The sequence below is a fragment of the Eschrichtius robustus genome, chromosome 19, assembly GCF_028021215.1.
Source record: "Eschrichtius robustus isolate mEscRob2 chromosome 19, mEscRob2.pri, whole genome shotgun sequence".
Lineage (NCBI taxonomy): Eukaryota > Metazoa > Chordata > Mammalia > Artiodactyla > Eschrichtiidae > Eschrichtius > Eschrichtius robustus.
Window position 1 is genome coordinate 1,644,583 of NC_090842.1, and position 14,657 is coordinate 1,659,239.

Consider the following 14,657-nt stretch of genomic DNA (forward strand, 5'->3'; position numbering starts at 1 on the left):
CCGGGGCCGTGGGCGTCGTCTCCTTGTCCTTCGCGCCCCGGCGTGGTGTCGGGATCCTCCCCGGCAGCAGCCTTTGCTTTGATCCCCACTGAGTTAGTGGCGTGGGTCCCGGCGTGGCCCCTCCTGGGTGGGGGGGTCAGGTCGCATGTGTGTCCCTCAAGAATTTGGTCCTCAGACTCTGGGAGTCTTTTAAAGCCTATGCATTTTGGGGTCCTTGGAAATCCTGGCTAGCGGCGCCATCTCGGGGGCGGTGAGTAGTAACTCAGAGCTGGCGTTAGACTCGTGACACCCAGTCGGCCCTTGTCCTCTCCTGCCGTGCAAAGTCCTATACTATTTTGAATCTCCAGAAACGTTCGAATCTCAAGCTTCTGTTTCGAATTCTCTGTTGTCGCCCACTGATGCGACCTCACAAAGTGTCATGTGGACGTCCCGGTGGCCGCTTCCCTCTCCAGGTGCCCTGGTCGGCTTCCCTGGGACGGGGCGGCCGCAGCAGCACAGCGGTGGCAGGATTCCAGCCCCCAGCCCCCAGCCCCCAGCCCCCGAGCACAGCGCCTGGGCTACCTGTGCGGGCGTTTGCACGTAGGGAGGGGCTTGCTCACCTCCTGGGCGTGTTAGGTGCACAGGGAGCTGGTGCTCAGGCTGATTCCATCAGGGCATTAGTTCTCGTGCCGTCATGCTCGGGGTGGGGGTGGGGATCAGGGACGAGCATGACGGTGGCAGCCGTGTGGCAGCAAAGGAGCCTCGGGCCTGGGCGTGCTCCCGGAGCGAGGGTGCCCCGTCACACCGGTCAGGACTCGGGGCTGTGTCGCCCGCAAGCACAGCGTCAGGGACGGGGTCCCCTCTCCTTTCCTGGGGGTGCTGCCTGGCACTTCTCTCCGGTACGGCGGCTGGGGGCGGTTCCCACCCGCGAGCCCCTAGTTAAGTAACGCGGCCGGACCCCTCGGAGTCCCAGCCCACTCTCCCAGCCTCGTGCCCTTCGGACTCTGCACAGGGGACCTTCCGCAGTCTGGGCATGGCTGCCGCCCCGGGCGACTCTACTCTGCAGCGCGGCCTGGACTTAGCGAGGCCGGGGCTTCCGAGGCTCATCTGATGATGAGTGAAGGCAGAATGGTATCGGGACGGAGTGTCGGAACGTGCGGCTCTGAAGGGCTGAGGTCTGGGCCCAGACCCCTCCTTGCTGCGTCCTGCCCCAGCTGACAGAGGCCCCTTGGCAGGGCCGTCCTGCGCCTGTTGGGCTGATCAGAAAGGCATGAACAGTGTCTGAGCACCTGCCCTTCAGGTATTTCTCAAACTGGCCAGAGAAGAACCTGCTGGGAGCTGATCAAGGCCGATTCCCAGGCCCTGGCCTGTTCAGCCCGTCTGGGGCCCCTGGAATATGTATTCTCCACTGGGGCTCGGGTGATGCGACGTGGCTGCCCCGGAGAAGAGTGCTCTCAGGAACGGGGACCAATCGTGTCCCAGAGAACCGCTCTCCTAAGTCGTCCCCCGCGGCGGTGGGGAGGCTGTCCCCACAGGGAGGCGCCGAGGCCGGCCTGGGCCGCGCAGTGGGGGGCCCGGCCTCAGCTGCTCCGAGCTGCTACCCGCGAGAGGCAGGCGAGGGCAGGTCTGCGAGCAAGGCTGGGCCGGAGCCTCGGAAGGGAGGTGGCCACGGCAGCCGTGTGCGCGCTCAGCCGTGATGCTCCCAGCACCAGCTCGAGTGATGGCCGGTCCCGCCCCCTCCCGGAGCCCACGTCCTCCTGTGAGGATGGCGATGGGGGAGGAGGGTAGAGGCTGTACCTCCAGGGCTGCTGCACGGGCAGCCGTATGACCCGCCTGGTGCCTGCCGGGACTCTGCCTGGGCCCCCCGCCTTCTCCCGTGCGCCCCCGCACCCAGGGCCCGGCCCTCGGGGCTCCTCCCGCGCTCGCCGGTCATCTCTGCTGCGCCTTCGCCTTCTGTGGAGACCACGCGGTTCCAGACTCTGCAGGTCCTCGGGCGGCACGCTGCCCTCCTCCACGTTCTCCCTGTTCCCTTTGCATCTGGGACCCGCCTCCGCCTCCCACCCTTCCTTCTGGGTCCTCGGGAGACAGAGGGCGGGTGCCCTCGCCGGCCGAGAGCTCTTGGCACCTGGCCTCCTGGCCCACGTAAACGAGTCACTGCTGACCCCTGGCGCCAGGAACGTCCACCTGCAGTGATTCCTAGTGCCAGGGTTTCCCAGGGGTGGCCCAGGGTGCGAGGGGCTGCGGAGACCTGGACGAGGTTTGCACACGGGACTCTGGGGGGACGACCCAATTAGGAGGAGATGGGGTTGGACGGTGGTCTTGAACGTGGACCGAGCGCTGTGCATGCCGTGTGTACAGTGTCACCTGATCAGAGCTGGCTTGGGGAGGTGCAGTTGGCACAGCGTTGGGGGGGGCAGCTGAAGGCAGGAGCCCAGCAGAGAATGGGACGGAGGAGGGAACCCAGGAGGTGGGCAGGCGGGGCTGGCTTTGCAGAGGACTGTGACGACTGGGGTGTGCTGGGGGGGCCTGACTGACCACGTGCCCCTGCCCGGGGCCGGGCCGTGGGCCAGGTGCCCAGGAGGCAGTGGTCAAGGCCGGTGAGGCCCGTGGGGTAGGGAGAAGGGGGTAAGAAAATGAAACCAGGTGACCCCGAGAGTGGCCACCATGACGGGGAAATGAGCAGGGTGTTAGGACGGCGGGTCAGGGAAGGTCTCTAAACCGCGTGACAAGGGCAGCCCCTTGCGGGGAGCAGGTGTTGCCGAGACGCTGGAGCGGCATGAACAGGCCACGCGGCGATGACCAGGGCCTGGCGGCCACCTCTGTGCAGCAGGAGCCGCCGAAGGCCTGGAGCAGGGTGTGACACCACCTGGTCTCCCAGCCACCCGACCTGGCAGTGAAGAGTCGTGTTGGCGGGGGACAGTGCAGTCCATCGGGGGCGGCCGTCCCGGAGGCAGTGAGACGCGCTGAGAGGTTTGGAATTGGCGGCTGAGAGAGAAGCCAGGCGAACTTGTGGACCTGGGGGCCAGGATGGGCAGAGGCGGGTTTCACGGAGTCACAGCTGCTCTGACACTGAGGTGTGAGGAGGTGAGGGTGCTGCTGTCACCAGCTCCGGGGGCAGAGGGTTGATGGCCACGTCTGCGCAGGTGTGGGGAGAAGACGCAGCAGGGAGAGCTCAGTCTTGGACGTGTCAGGGCCCTTGAGGGACATGTATTGGGTGCACTGGTCTGGGTGGGGCGCATGGCCGGGCTAGAGAGATGTAGGGGCCCGGGAACCCGCGTGCCTGCCCAGGAGCGTAGGTGGAGTGAGCTTCGGGGATGGGGGCGGTGGCTCAGAGCCATGATACCCCACGGGCGGGGGGCTGGTCTGGGAGCATCAGGGCTCCCAGAGAGGTGGGGAGGAGGCCGAGCGCTGTCCCTGGGCTGCAGCTAGGACGGTGGCGGCAGGTTCTTGGGGAGGACGTGGCGTGGCTTGAGGAGGCGGCAGGGTGTGGGAAACGGGGGTCCGAGGAGGGTGAAGGCGGGCTCTGGGCTGTGGGTGGAGAGCCTAGCACTGGGGACCTTGAGTGGGGCAAGCGCTGCAGGGTGCTGGCCATGCGCCGGGGGGAGAGCGGGGGGCATGTGACCCAGAACCCAGCTGCAGGGCCCAGGACCTCCCTGGCACAAGGCTTGGCCTGGCCAGCAGTTCAGGCCTGGGGTGGGGGTCAGGGGTCGGGTGGGCGTGGACACTGAGGCCCTTTTCTGTGTGGCGCTGTCCTCCACTCACGCGGTGCAGGGGTGGGGGTGAGCACAGATGCTTCGCCTGCCTCCCCCATCCTTCCCCTTTGAGCATCTGTGCTCATCAGCACACAGAGGCGTTCACCCTGCCTCATGAGGGGTTAATGACATCTGCCTCATTTGGTGGCGGGACTCAGAGGCGGAGCCTCAGACTCTCCGGGGCGCAACAATGAGGAGCAGAGTTGAAGGGTCTGGGAGCCTCCCTGCCCGAGTCCAGGAGGGCAGAGCCAGGAAGGCCTTCACAAGGCGGGGCATTTACCAGGAAAGCAGCTTGGCTCCCGGGGCCCCCGACTGTCCAGCTGCCCAGCTGGGGGCAAGCGGGAGGGGGCCGTGTCCCGTGGACCTGTGGGCGAGGTGTGGGGACTGTTCTTATCCGAACACAAACTCCTTAGCCTGTCACCCCTGAGGGCTGGGCGGGAGGAAACCTGCCTCGAGCGAGCAGGAGAGTGAGTCTGGGTGGGTGGCAGGAAGCACATCTGATGTTTGGAGGCAGAGAAAGGTGAGAGGTCACGTTTCACTTTCATCTGCAGTAGGCGGCCAGGTATATTGGAAAAGACATTCTGTACTGCAAACAGGGCCACCAGGCTTGAGGATGCCCACAGCCCCCCAGCTGCCAAGTGCCAAGACCACAGTTGGACTCCTCTTGCTTGGGTTTGGCCCAGGTCATGGTTAGCAGCAGCAGCAGCAACAGGGCAGACTGGGGGTGGTGTGGCCCCCAGTGCCTGTCCGCGGCTCACGCTTCCTTCTCCCCCGCCCCCCCCCCAATCAGCCTCGGCAGCCGCAGGGCTTCATCCTCCCCAACATGCTCCCCTCCCTGGGTTCCTTGGTGGCCCGTGACTGGACAGGTGACATCCAGGCCTCAGGACTCAGCAGGTGGAAGAGCTGTCCGCTGGCCAGGATTAAGCTCTTCCGTTTGGTGTCTGGTGACCAAACCAGAGCTTCTCGCTGGCTCCTGGAGGGCAGCAGCAGTGGACCTAGAAGGGCAGTGCCTGCTCTCCCCGTGCCCCAAGGGGGCCCAGAGCAGTGCCATCAGCCCCGGGTGCAGGGCGAGATGCAGCTCTTAGGGCCAGTGTGTGACTCCGGCCTGCAGTGTCCTGCGTGTACTCACAGGTGGTGCTGGCCCTGCCTGTGCCGCCCCCCGCGGGGCCCCGCTGCTCAGAGAACTAGACTGCTCCACCACCGTGCTCAGCAAACTGAACTTCTTTATTAAGTGCCAAGGTCCAGGCGGGCGCTGCCCCCTGCAGCCTCTCTGACGAGATCTGTGGCCGGAGCGTCCCGGATCCCCCTGCAGGGCAGCAGCGCCGGGCGCTCACTTCACGTGCTCGGCCGCGTGCGAGGAGCAGTAATACTTCTTGTGGGCGATGAACGTGGACAGGCTGCTGAACCTGATGTTGCACAGGCGGCAGTACCTGTGGTTGCCGTTGGGCACGGAGGCCGGCGTCCCCGGGCTGGGGGTCTGCACGCCCTTGTCCGAGTGGGAGGGGGGCGCCGGCACGGCCTCGGGGGACGTGGCCGGGGGCGGGCCGGGCCGGGGGCTGCCGGCGGGCGGCTCCCAGGGGTCCTGGCCGTTGAGGCCGTCGCGGGGGGCGGCGGGCGAGGGCGTCCGGGCCTCGGCGCCAGGGCCAGAGCCGGCCGGGGGCTTGCCCAGCAGCAGGCCGTGCGCCAGGCGGAAGTGCTCGATGAGGTCGCCGCGCACGACGCCGTTCGGGGGGCAGTAGGGGCAGACAACGGCGGGCGGGTCCTCGGGGTTGGCGCGCAGGCGGCGCGGGGCGGAGGGGCACGAGAACTTCTTGTGCGCCAGGTACGCCTCGAGGCTATGGAAGCTCACGCGGCAGGCTGTGCACTCGTGGTAGTCGGCCAGGGCCGGTAGGCCAGGCGCAGGGCCAGGGCCGGCGGCGGGAGCCTGGCGCCGCGGCTTCTTGCTCAGGTCGATAGGGCCTTCCGCCGGGTCTGGGCCGCTTCCGCCTCCATTTCCGCTTCCGGGCCGCGGCGCCGGCGACGCAGGCGGCGTGGGGGCGTGGCCTGGCGCGACGGGCTGGGCAGGTCCGACCGGGGACGGGGCGGGTCCGACCGGGGGCGGGGCGGGTCCGGCCACGTGCAGCTCGTAGAGCTTGCGGCGCCTGCGCGTGCGCACGGGCGGCGCAGCGGGCGCGGGGGTCCCGGAGGTCCCGGGGGTCCCGGAGGTTCCGGCGGGCGGGGGCCGGCGCGGCGGCGGGTCGTGGCGAGAGGCGCAGTAGTACCGCTTGTGCACCGTATAGGTCTCGTGGCGGCTGAAGCGGATGTTGCAGGCCTCGCACAGCGTCCGGCGGGGGTCGTCGTCCTCGTCTGCCCCGCTGCCCGGGCTCGGGCTGCCTTCGCTGCCTCGGCCGCCCGCCTCGGCCTCGGCCTCGGCCTCGGCCGTAGCCGCGCCCCCCGCCTCGTCCTCGCGCGCCCCGGGGCCCGGCGGCGAGCGCGGCTCGTCGGCCTCGGCGGGCGGCGGGGCGGGGGCCGCCTTGGGCCGGCGGGTGGGGGGCGCGTCGTCGGGCGGGCGGCGGCCGGAGCAGTACAGGCGCTTGTGCACATAGAAGTTGTTGACGTTGTTGAAGGTGATGTCGCAGTCGAAACACGTGGCGCCCTTGGGGGCCCCCGTGAAGAGGCCAGCCGGCGCGGCCACCCCCGCGCCCGCCTGCAGCCGGCTGTGCACCAGCTCGGACATCTTGGCCAGGATCTCGGAGGCCGGCGGCGCCGCGGGCAGCTGCGGCAGGAAGAGCGCGCCGGGCCCTGGGCTGGAGCCGGGTGTGGGGCTGGACAGCTCCGCCTTCACGCGCACGGGGCTGGGGCCGGCGCTGGGCGGTGACGGCGTCCGCGACAGGGCCGGGGGCCCTGGCTCCGCCTCGGGCTCCTCCGCCACCTCCACCTTGATGCTCCTGGGGGTCGCCGGGGTCTCGCCGCCGCCCCCGTTCTGGGGGCCCGCTCTGGCCTCTCCGTTGGTGGCCTCTGCCAGGGCCTTCCTCTCCAGTCCCGGTGATGGGGCGGGCACCAGGCCCAGGTCTGCAGAGGCCAGAGGGCCGTGCAGCGCCGTGTGCTGCTGGAAGCCGGCCAGACTGTCTGCGGGGAGACCCCAGGGGCCACACTTAAGGGCTGGAGCAGGACCTGCCTGGGCCAGACCTGGAGCCGGGAAGGGAGAGCTGGGCTGGGCGCAGAGGTGGTGGAGGGTCAAGGCCGAAACCGACACCCCCCCACCCCTCCACCCCTCGTGGCCGGGCCTGCCTCCCCCTTCCCAGTCCTCAGGGTCCCCAGGGGCTCACCTGCGGGGAGCTTGGCAGTGGGGTGCCCAGTCCCTGGTGAGTAGATCTCAACCTTAGAGCCCGGCTGGCAGACCATGTGGTTGGTCACCAGGTGGCTGTAGAGGATGTCCCTTGTGGTGGAGATGAAGCCGCAGCTGTGGCAGACACCTGCAGGTGGGCTGTGGTGTCAGAGCCCTGCCGGTGGCTGCGCCCCACATACCCCACCGCCCCCTTCCTGGCCCCGCTTACCCGTCAGCGTGTCTGTGTGCACCTTGAGGTGCCGCTCGCAGTTGGCCTTGGTGGTGAAGGCGGACAGGCAGATGAGACACACGAAGGGGCGCTCTCCTGGAACATGGGGCCCGGTAAGGGAGCCTGGCTGGCCGAGGACTACGGCACGGGCATGTGTGGAGGACCCCTAAGCTCTGCCTCCTAGGACCCCAGCGGGGGCCCAGCCCCCAGCCGACCACCCAGCTGGTCGCAGGCGGGCCGCGTGGCCTGGGGCCCTGTGGGAGGCTGCTCGGCGTGGTGGGAGGACCACTCGGGCACGTCCACGGCAGCTGTGCAACCCCAGGATAAGTGCAGTGAGCATGCATGGCTTGGGTGGGGAGACACGCTGTTGGGGGCGGGGCTCACCGCTGTGGCTGCGCATGTGGATCTCCAGGGAGCTGGCGCTGGGGCAGCTTTTGTGGCACTGGGGGAAGGGGCAGACCCGCTCGTTGGGGTAGGTCTCCTTGGGCTTCTCTTCGGGGGCGGCCACGGCGGGGGAGCTGGTGCCCTGGCGGCTGGCGCAGTAGTAGAGGAGGTGGGCTTGTAGGTTCCGCTCGCTGCGGTACCAGATGCCGCAGTCCTTGCAGGGAAAGACGTCTTCTGCGGGTGGGAGAGGCGGGCGCAGCCTGAGCGGTGCCCCGGCAGCAGCGCCGGCTGCCTACCACCCGGGGCGGGCCGTGGGCCCTCTACAACACGAGGGCTGTGCCCCGGCGTCCTCCAGCGTGGGGGGGTGGGGTTTGTGACCTGGGCTGTCCCTCTTCACTGTTTTGCCTTCTCCGGTGTCCCTTGATAACTGTGTCCCCTCTCTACGGATCTCCAGGATGCCATGGGGACTTGTGGATGGGGTGTGAGCGACCCCCAGGATGGCCCCTGGGCTGCGTCCCGACAGTGAGCCCCATAAGGAGACACTGTGGTCTCTTGGGGGTGCCCAGGGAAGGAGCGAGGCTGGGGTCCGTCACCTGATTGTCTCTGTGACTTGGCAGGGGCGATGGGACTCGCGGGCTGGCGTGGAGCTGGGTGCCCGTGGAGGAGGAGGAGACAGGTGTGTGCATGTGAGCGGGTGTGTGGGCGGCTGGGTGCCTGAGCCCCAAGCACTGGGGCAGGAGGGCGAGAGCTGAGCGTGCCTCTGGGTGGGCAGGGGGCTGAGGCCAGGAGCTGCAGAGGACGAGGAGCTGCCCGGTGCACCGCCCTTCCCCCTACCCGCCAAACATCTGATGGCTCTTTGTGTTACTGGTCAGAACTTGCTGAATTCACCACATTGAACCCAAGTGGGCTGCCTCTACCTTTGCAGTTTATGGGGGTTTGGATGGCGGGGGTGGATTTGCCAGCTGGTGAGGATTCTCTGGTGGGTGCTTCAGCAGCCCTCCGCTTCTCAGCAGAATGATAAGGAGTGTTCTGTTGTTTCTGTCCCTGCTCCTTGGCCGGCCACCCCTTGGCTGAACCCAGGGCAGGGGGGAGACATTGTTCTGGGTCTCGACCTTGACCTTCACATGGAATGGAGGGGCCTGGAACACCTTTTGGGGGTTTTAACTTCTGCAGGTTAGGATGTGTTTTTCAGCCCGTTGGTTGGCAGTTACTGAACAGGTGGTCTGCCTGCCCCCCCCCCCCGCCGGGGGGGGCTGCCAGGTTTCCACCTTGTGCCTCTTTTAAGGAATTTAGTACCTGTCTGTCAAGTGAGGCGGGCACTCCTCATGCCCCTGTGCCTGCGGTGTTTCCGGCTTAACTCTCCCTCCTGTGTTGTTTATTTCTGGTTTTCAAGTTCCCTTTTATTTGCGGGGGGTCTCAAGGCAGCTCTGTTCTCTATCAGCTGAGGCCTTGAGCTGGGATCCGGGTCTGAGGGGCCAGCGGTGGGCTTCTGTTGGTATCTGCAGGGCCAGTGCTGGGGACTGTCCCGCTGCTTGCGGCATAGGGAAGGGACAGGCAGCCTCGGAGGCCGGCGTGGGCCGCAGCCGCAGCCCTAAAGCTCAGCGAGGACGGCCGTCACCCCACCAACCCAGGGCTGACCTCGGGCCAAGTCCTGGGTGGATGCAGCCCAGGTAACCTGCACAGACACCTCAAGATCGGCATTACCTTTACTGCTTCCACACATGAGAAAACTTTCTGAGGCCCAGAGTGGTGGAGTCTCTCAAGAATTAAACCAGGTCTGATTGACTTTGGAGCTCGGGTTCTGAAAGCCCTTCTAGACCACCAGTAGGAGAGGCCCAGGTGGGGTTGGTATAAACAATGTCTAGCCCACCATGCCCCTCACAGACAAAGTATCAGACCCAAGGGGAGGGGAACCGAGGCCCAGAGAGACTGCTCCTGGGCGGGCTTGAGAGGAAGCCCTCCAGCACCCGGGGCTCCCCCCACCCCCAAAAGAGACAGAGGCAGCCCCCCGGGCACCAGATGCCATTCCCTGCCCCGGTTGGGTGGCCGTCCTGGCCTCTGAGAGACCCTTCCATCCAGCACCCTTCTTTCCTGAAACCTCAACGTTCAGACAAGACCCCCGTTTGCTCACCACCACTCTCTCAGCCCCCCTGCAGGACCCCATCCTCCCTGGGGCAGTGGCCTTGCCCTGTCCGGCCCAGTCCCTCCACGCAGGCTCTGGGGACGGGCCGCCCGCCTGTGCTTGTCCCCACCCCCTCTGGTGTCACCCTCCTCACTTGGCTGCCAGTGTTTGGGTCACGGTGACCTCCATGCTGCCTGCCCTTGGTCTCAACACAGCCGGGACACGGAGGACCATTGGCAGACGCCTCCCCTCACCCCTGGCTCTGGTGTCTGCAGGTCCTGTCTCCCCCTGGGGCCTCGTCCTGCCCGGAGCTCCCCCACTCTGACCACACCCTGAGCCCCAGCACGTGTCCCCCAGTCGCCGCCTGGGCTCCACTTAGTGCCCAACAGGCGTCTCGGGTCAGGCTGCTCAGAACGGGCCCTCCACCCTGACTGCGATGGGACGGACAGTGTCCGCCCCGTGGCCATGCTGAAGCCCCGGCCTCGCGCTGCCGCCTCCCCCCCCCCGAGCCCCGGCAGGCCCTGTTCACTCCAGTGCCCCTCTGGCCTCTGCCATGGTGCCTCCACCCGCTTAAAGCCGTCATCACGTTTGACCTGCTTAAAAAGGTCACTTTTCTCCCAATTTTAAAACCCTACAGTCTCCCTCTAGTAGCCATGCAATTTTAGAACTAAATGGGGTCGTACCCTTTGCTGCCTGAAAGCCCCCTGCCGCGGTCGTTTCTCTGAGAAGGAACCCCAGCCCTGGTCCGGGGCCACCCTCGGAGTCTGGCTCTGGCCACGGTGGCCGTCTCGCTGGGCCCGGGCCATCCGCTCAGCTGCTCTCCCTGGCACGCGGGTCTTCCGAGCACCCCAGCCGCTGCCCTCCTTCGTGGATGTGCCTGTGGCCGCCTGCCCCCCCCTAGTAAGGCTGCCCCCGCCCCTGGAGTGGTGGCGCCCTCAGGGCGGGCAGCTGTCCCCACCTCGGTGACCCCAGTGCCTTGACCGCTTGGTTTGGTGTGGATGTTGAACAAGGATTTGAGAAACGAGCGAATCTCGTCGGTTCTCAGACCCTCCGCTGCTTGTGGGGAGGAGTGAGTGACAAACGTGGTCCCTCCACTCCAGCTCTCCTCACTGGCGGCTCTGCCCCAGGGGACACTTGGCCACGTCCTTCACAACTGGGAGGTGGGGATGGTACCAGCGTCTAGTGGGCGAGGGCAGGGCTGCTGCTGGGCACCCCACGGTGCATGTGTCCAAGACTCCACCCCCACCCCGCGTGGCCTCTCCAGCTGGTGGTCTAGAAGGGCCCTCAGGACCCCGCGGAGCGTGTGCCAGAGGCGCCGTGGTGAGAAGCCCGCTCTGCTGCAGACCCTCCGGGAAGGCTGTGGGCCCGCCTCCCCGTCAGCATCTGTGAGCTCACCACGTGGCCCGCTGCACGCTGGCTGCACCCTGGAGCCCCTCCTGGGACCCCACTGCCAGGCCCCCGTGCACACCCCCGGGGCGCATGCCCTCCTCTGTTCAGGTGGCAGTGGTGACCGGTCTTTGCAGATCCTGAGCTGGGCACCGCCTGCAGCCCTGAGCCTGGGGTGGGGGGCGGGCAGGCAGCGGGTTACTCACTGTTGACAACTGCAGTCGCGAGGATGGACGCCATGCCCGCCTGCTGGGGCAGGAGCTGGATGTCGGCGGCGGGGGAGGGGGCCAGGCCCTTGGGCTCCGCGGGCTCCTCCTTCGCAGGCTGGCGGGGGGCGCTGTGGGGCTCCGCCGCGAGGAGCACGCTGAGCTGCCCGCCCGCGGCCACCGGCCTGGTGAGCCGGCACCAGAGGGCGCCATCTGCGGGGGGAGGGCGTCTGTGATGGGGCGCCGGCAGCCCCAGGCCCCCACGGCCATGCCTCCGCGCCGCCCCAGCTTAGGCACGGGGGTTCCGAAGCCGGCGTGGTGGCCGGGGAGAGGCCACACCCGGGTTCGCAGCTGTGGCCGTCTGGTTTCCGTGGCATGCCTGCCTCCTCCGGGCGACTAGGTGTTGCCCTGGGTCTGCCTGCTCTTGGGGCCTCCCTGCCTGTGCCCGTCTGAGCGGGAGGGCCCTCTTCCGGGAGAGGGGAGCAGAGCGGCCGGGAGGGCCTGGGAGCCGCTCTCCCGCGCCCTAGAAAGGCCTCCCAGCTCCTCGCGACTCGGCCAGCGCGGCTGTTGCCACGGTGGCCTGCGGGGGGCGGCCTTGGCCAACAGGACCCGGGCTGAGCTGCCCGCAGGTCCGGCCACCTCCAGCGTCCGGCGCAGAGGCGCAGGCCCCACGGGACCAGGCCACCTGGCTGGCATCAGCACCGCAGGGACCCTTGTGCTGCCTGCCTGGGCAGATGAACCCTGTTGACCAGGCGAGCAGGGGGGGCAGGCCAGGCACTGCTAGCTGGGCCACGTCCCCGCCAGGTGTACGAACCCCCAGCTGGTCACCTGCTGCCAACCTGGGCCCTCACAGCACCCCAAAGCAGGGAGGGTGGGCCGGGGTCCTCTCCCCCTACAGAGGGGGAAACAGGCACGCGGGTGCTGTGCTAGCCAGGTCCTCGGGGTCCATGGCAGGTCAGATGGAACGCTCAGGTCCCCGGATGCTGACCTCAGCACCTGCTCTGACCCCTGCTGTGCCCCGGAGGCCCCCGGGGGGGGGAGTGTTGGAGCAGCCGCCCAGCGTGCCCCTGCCCACCTCCACTGGCCTTTGGCTCTGTCCTGAAACGAGGCTGCCCACAGGACATTTAGTCCAGTGTGTTCCGGAGGCGATGGTGAGGGCGACACCCCCAGAACATTCTCCCAAAGCCGAGTCCCCCCCACCCAGAGGAAGGAGGTGGACTTCCCGTGGCCACGCTGCGGTGGATGGCTCTTGCTTGGCTGTGGAAGTTGTCACGTGTCTATCCCCACATCCTCCCCGGGACCTGAGCTGCCTCATCTGTAATGGAGGGGGGGCGTCCCCCGCCCTCCCAGGGCCACCCCTGGAAGGTGCAGGGATGCAGGAGGGACGTGGGGCGCAGAGCTTTCCTCGGCTTCACAAAACAGAGGCCCCAGAAGGTGAGGGGACCTGTCCCAGGCCCCCCAGCTGGGTTTGGACATGGCCCTCCTGACCACTCCTGGAGGGAGCCAGGCTGCACAGGGCCCTGGTCCAGCGGGCACCCCCAGGTGCCCCTGTGGTCTCCCAGAGGCCCCGAGGGCAGTCCTGGCCTGGGCCCGCTCTCCCCAACCCCCGGGGCTGACACCTGTCCAGCCCTAGGCGAGCATTAACGGGGGCGCTGGGCGTGTGGTGGCAGCGGTGGCCAGCCCCTCGGCCCGGCCCAAGCAGGCTGATTTCCCTTTAAGGGCCGGCCCAGGGGGAGCCGTGACCCCCACCCTCCGGAAGGCAGTGAGGGAAGCGCCAGGATACCAACCCTTCCTGTAGATCTCCGAGTTGGCTTCGGCCTCTGTCAGGGCCCAGGGCAGCGTCCTCAGCCAGCAGGCCTCGTCCTCCAGCAGCAGGGTCAGGGCCGGGCTCTGGGGGCGGGGAGGGGGGTCAGCAAGGACTCAGTCATGCCCTCGGACACAAGTCAGCAGGAGAGAGGCTGGCCGGGGCGGCGGGGGGCTCCCTGCCTTTGGCTGCGCCAAGCACTGTGCTGGCGACACGCATGCAGCAGGGAGCCAGTGCCTGCCACGGGTCAGGCGCTGGTTTCCCTTGGAAACTGAGGCCCAGAGAGGTGAAGCAACTGGCCTAAGGTCACACAGCCAGTGAGTGGCAGAGTGGGGAGGCACACCTGGACCTCCGTTCTTGCTGCCCCCTCCCTGGTGGGGCACTGGGCCGGGTGCAGGCTCCTCCCACACAGGCCCCCAGAGACCTGCAGAGTGAGCTGTGGGAGTGGCTGCACAGCACGCGGGCCCACCTCTGTCCAGTCCATCCTGGGGCCAGCAGACGTCTCGTCCCACCTGCCTGGGCCCAGCAGCCCCCTGAGGTCGCGGGCAGCAAGACGACCCCCCCGCCGAGGCTGGCTCAGCACCTGGCCTCCCTGCGGCTCGCAGACCGTGGTCAGCCCCTCGCCCAGCCACGCGCTCTCCGGCGGCCTGGTCTGCGAGCCGGGCCTCTGCAGCGCCCAGAGCGGAAGAGCACTCTGAGCTCGGTTCTCACTCGGGGCTGCCCGCGGCCCCCAGAGGGGGTGGCCTGATTTCCGGTGCCCTCCCCCACCCTCCCCAGGCAGCACTGCAAACATACGTCCCCTGTCCCAACGTGGCCTGGTGCTGGGAGGGGGCTGGCCCTTGCCACACGGAGGCGATGAGGTACAGACCCTGGCCCTGCCTGGCCGCAGAAAGTTAGGGTGATGACCGCTGCCGCCCCTCAGGCCGCAGCCCCAGGGCTGGATGGGTTCTGGACGGCTCCTCTCCTAGGGGGGGGTCCCCAAGCTCCGCCACTGGCGCCGTGTGGAAAGGCACAGCACATTCGTGTCGGGAGTATTTTCTTTGTTTTATGCAAGTGAAAGCTTTTAAGTCAAACTGTGTATCAGAACCTCTAACTGAAGGACCAGTGTCACTTGCCGTCACCTGGATGGGGGCACCTGGCCAGGAAGCTACCGTGATGGGATGGCTGGAGCAAGTGACACATGGGAGGTTCCCTGACGTGTTCTGGGCACCTCCCCGCCTGGTCCAAGCCCACGGCTTTACTGGGCTTTGCCTGCAGGGACCATGTGGGCTCCAGAGCTGGGCATCGGGTCCAGTCCAGACTCCCTGACTGTGCCCAATAGCCAGCACCGTGCCCGCCCTCCCTGGGCCCAGCACCTCTGCAAACGGCAATGCCCCGAGCCCGCGGGCTCCCTCGACCGTCCTTGTGCTACCACCTGCTCTGGGGGTGGGTCACATCCCTCTTTGACTCAGTCTCCCCGGGGCACTGGGAAGTCGAAGCCTGTGTGAA

At 67.6% G+C, this 14,657-nt stretch overlaps 1 protein-coding gene across 1 annotated transcript in view; it reads right to left on the bottom strand.

Moving 5' to 3' along the window:
* Positions 1-4,936: 4,936 nt before the first annotated feature.
* ZFPM1 (zinc finger protein, FOG family member 1) overlaps positions 4,937-14,657 on the bottom strand; it is a 68,537-nt gene continuing 58,816 nt past the window's right edge. Inside the window, exons 5-10 of the mRNA XM_068529145.1 lie at positions 13,153-13,255; positions 11,366-11,578; positions 7,652-7,885; positions 7,268-7,363; positions 7,040-7,186; positions 4,937-6,839 (exon numbers count right to left, since the gene is read on the bottom strand). Of these exons, the coding sequence (XP_068385246.1) occupies positions 5,062-6,839; positions 7,040-7,186; positions 7,268-7,363; positions 7,652-7,885; positions 11,366-11,578; positions 13,153-13,255 (2,571 nt within the window). The 3' untranslated portion in view covers positions 4,937-5,061. The remainder of the gene's footprint in view (positions 6,840-7,039; positions 7,187-7,267; positions 7,364-7,651; positions 7,886-11,365; positions 11,579-13,152; positions 13,256-14,657) is intronic.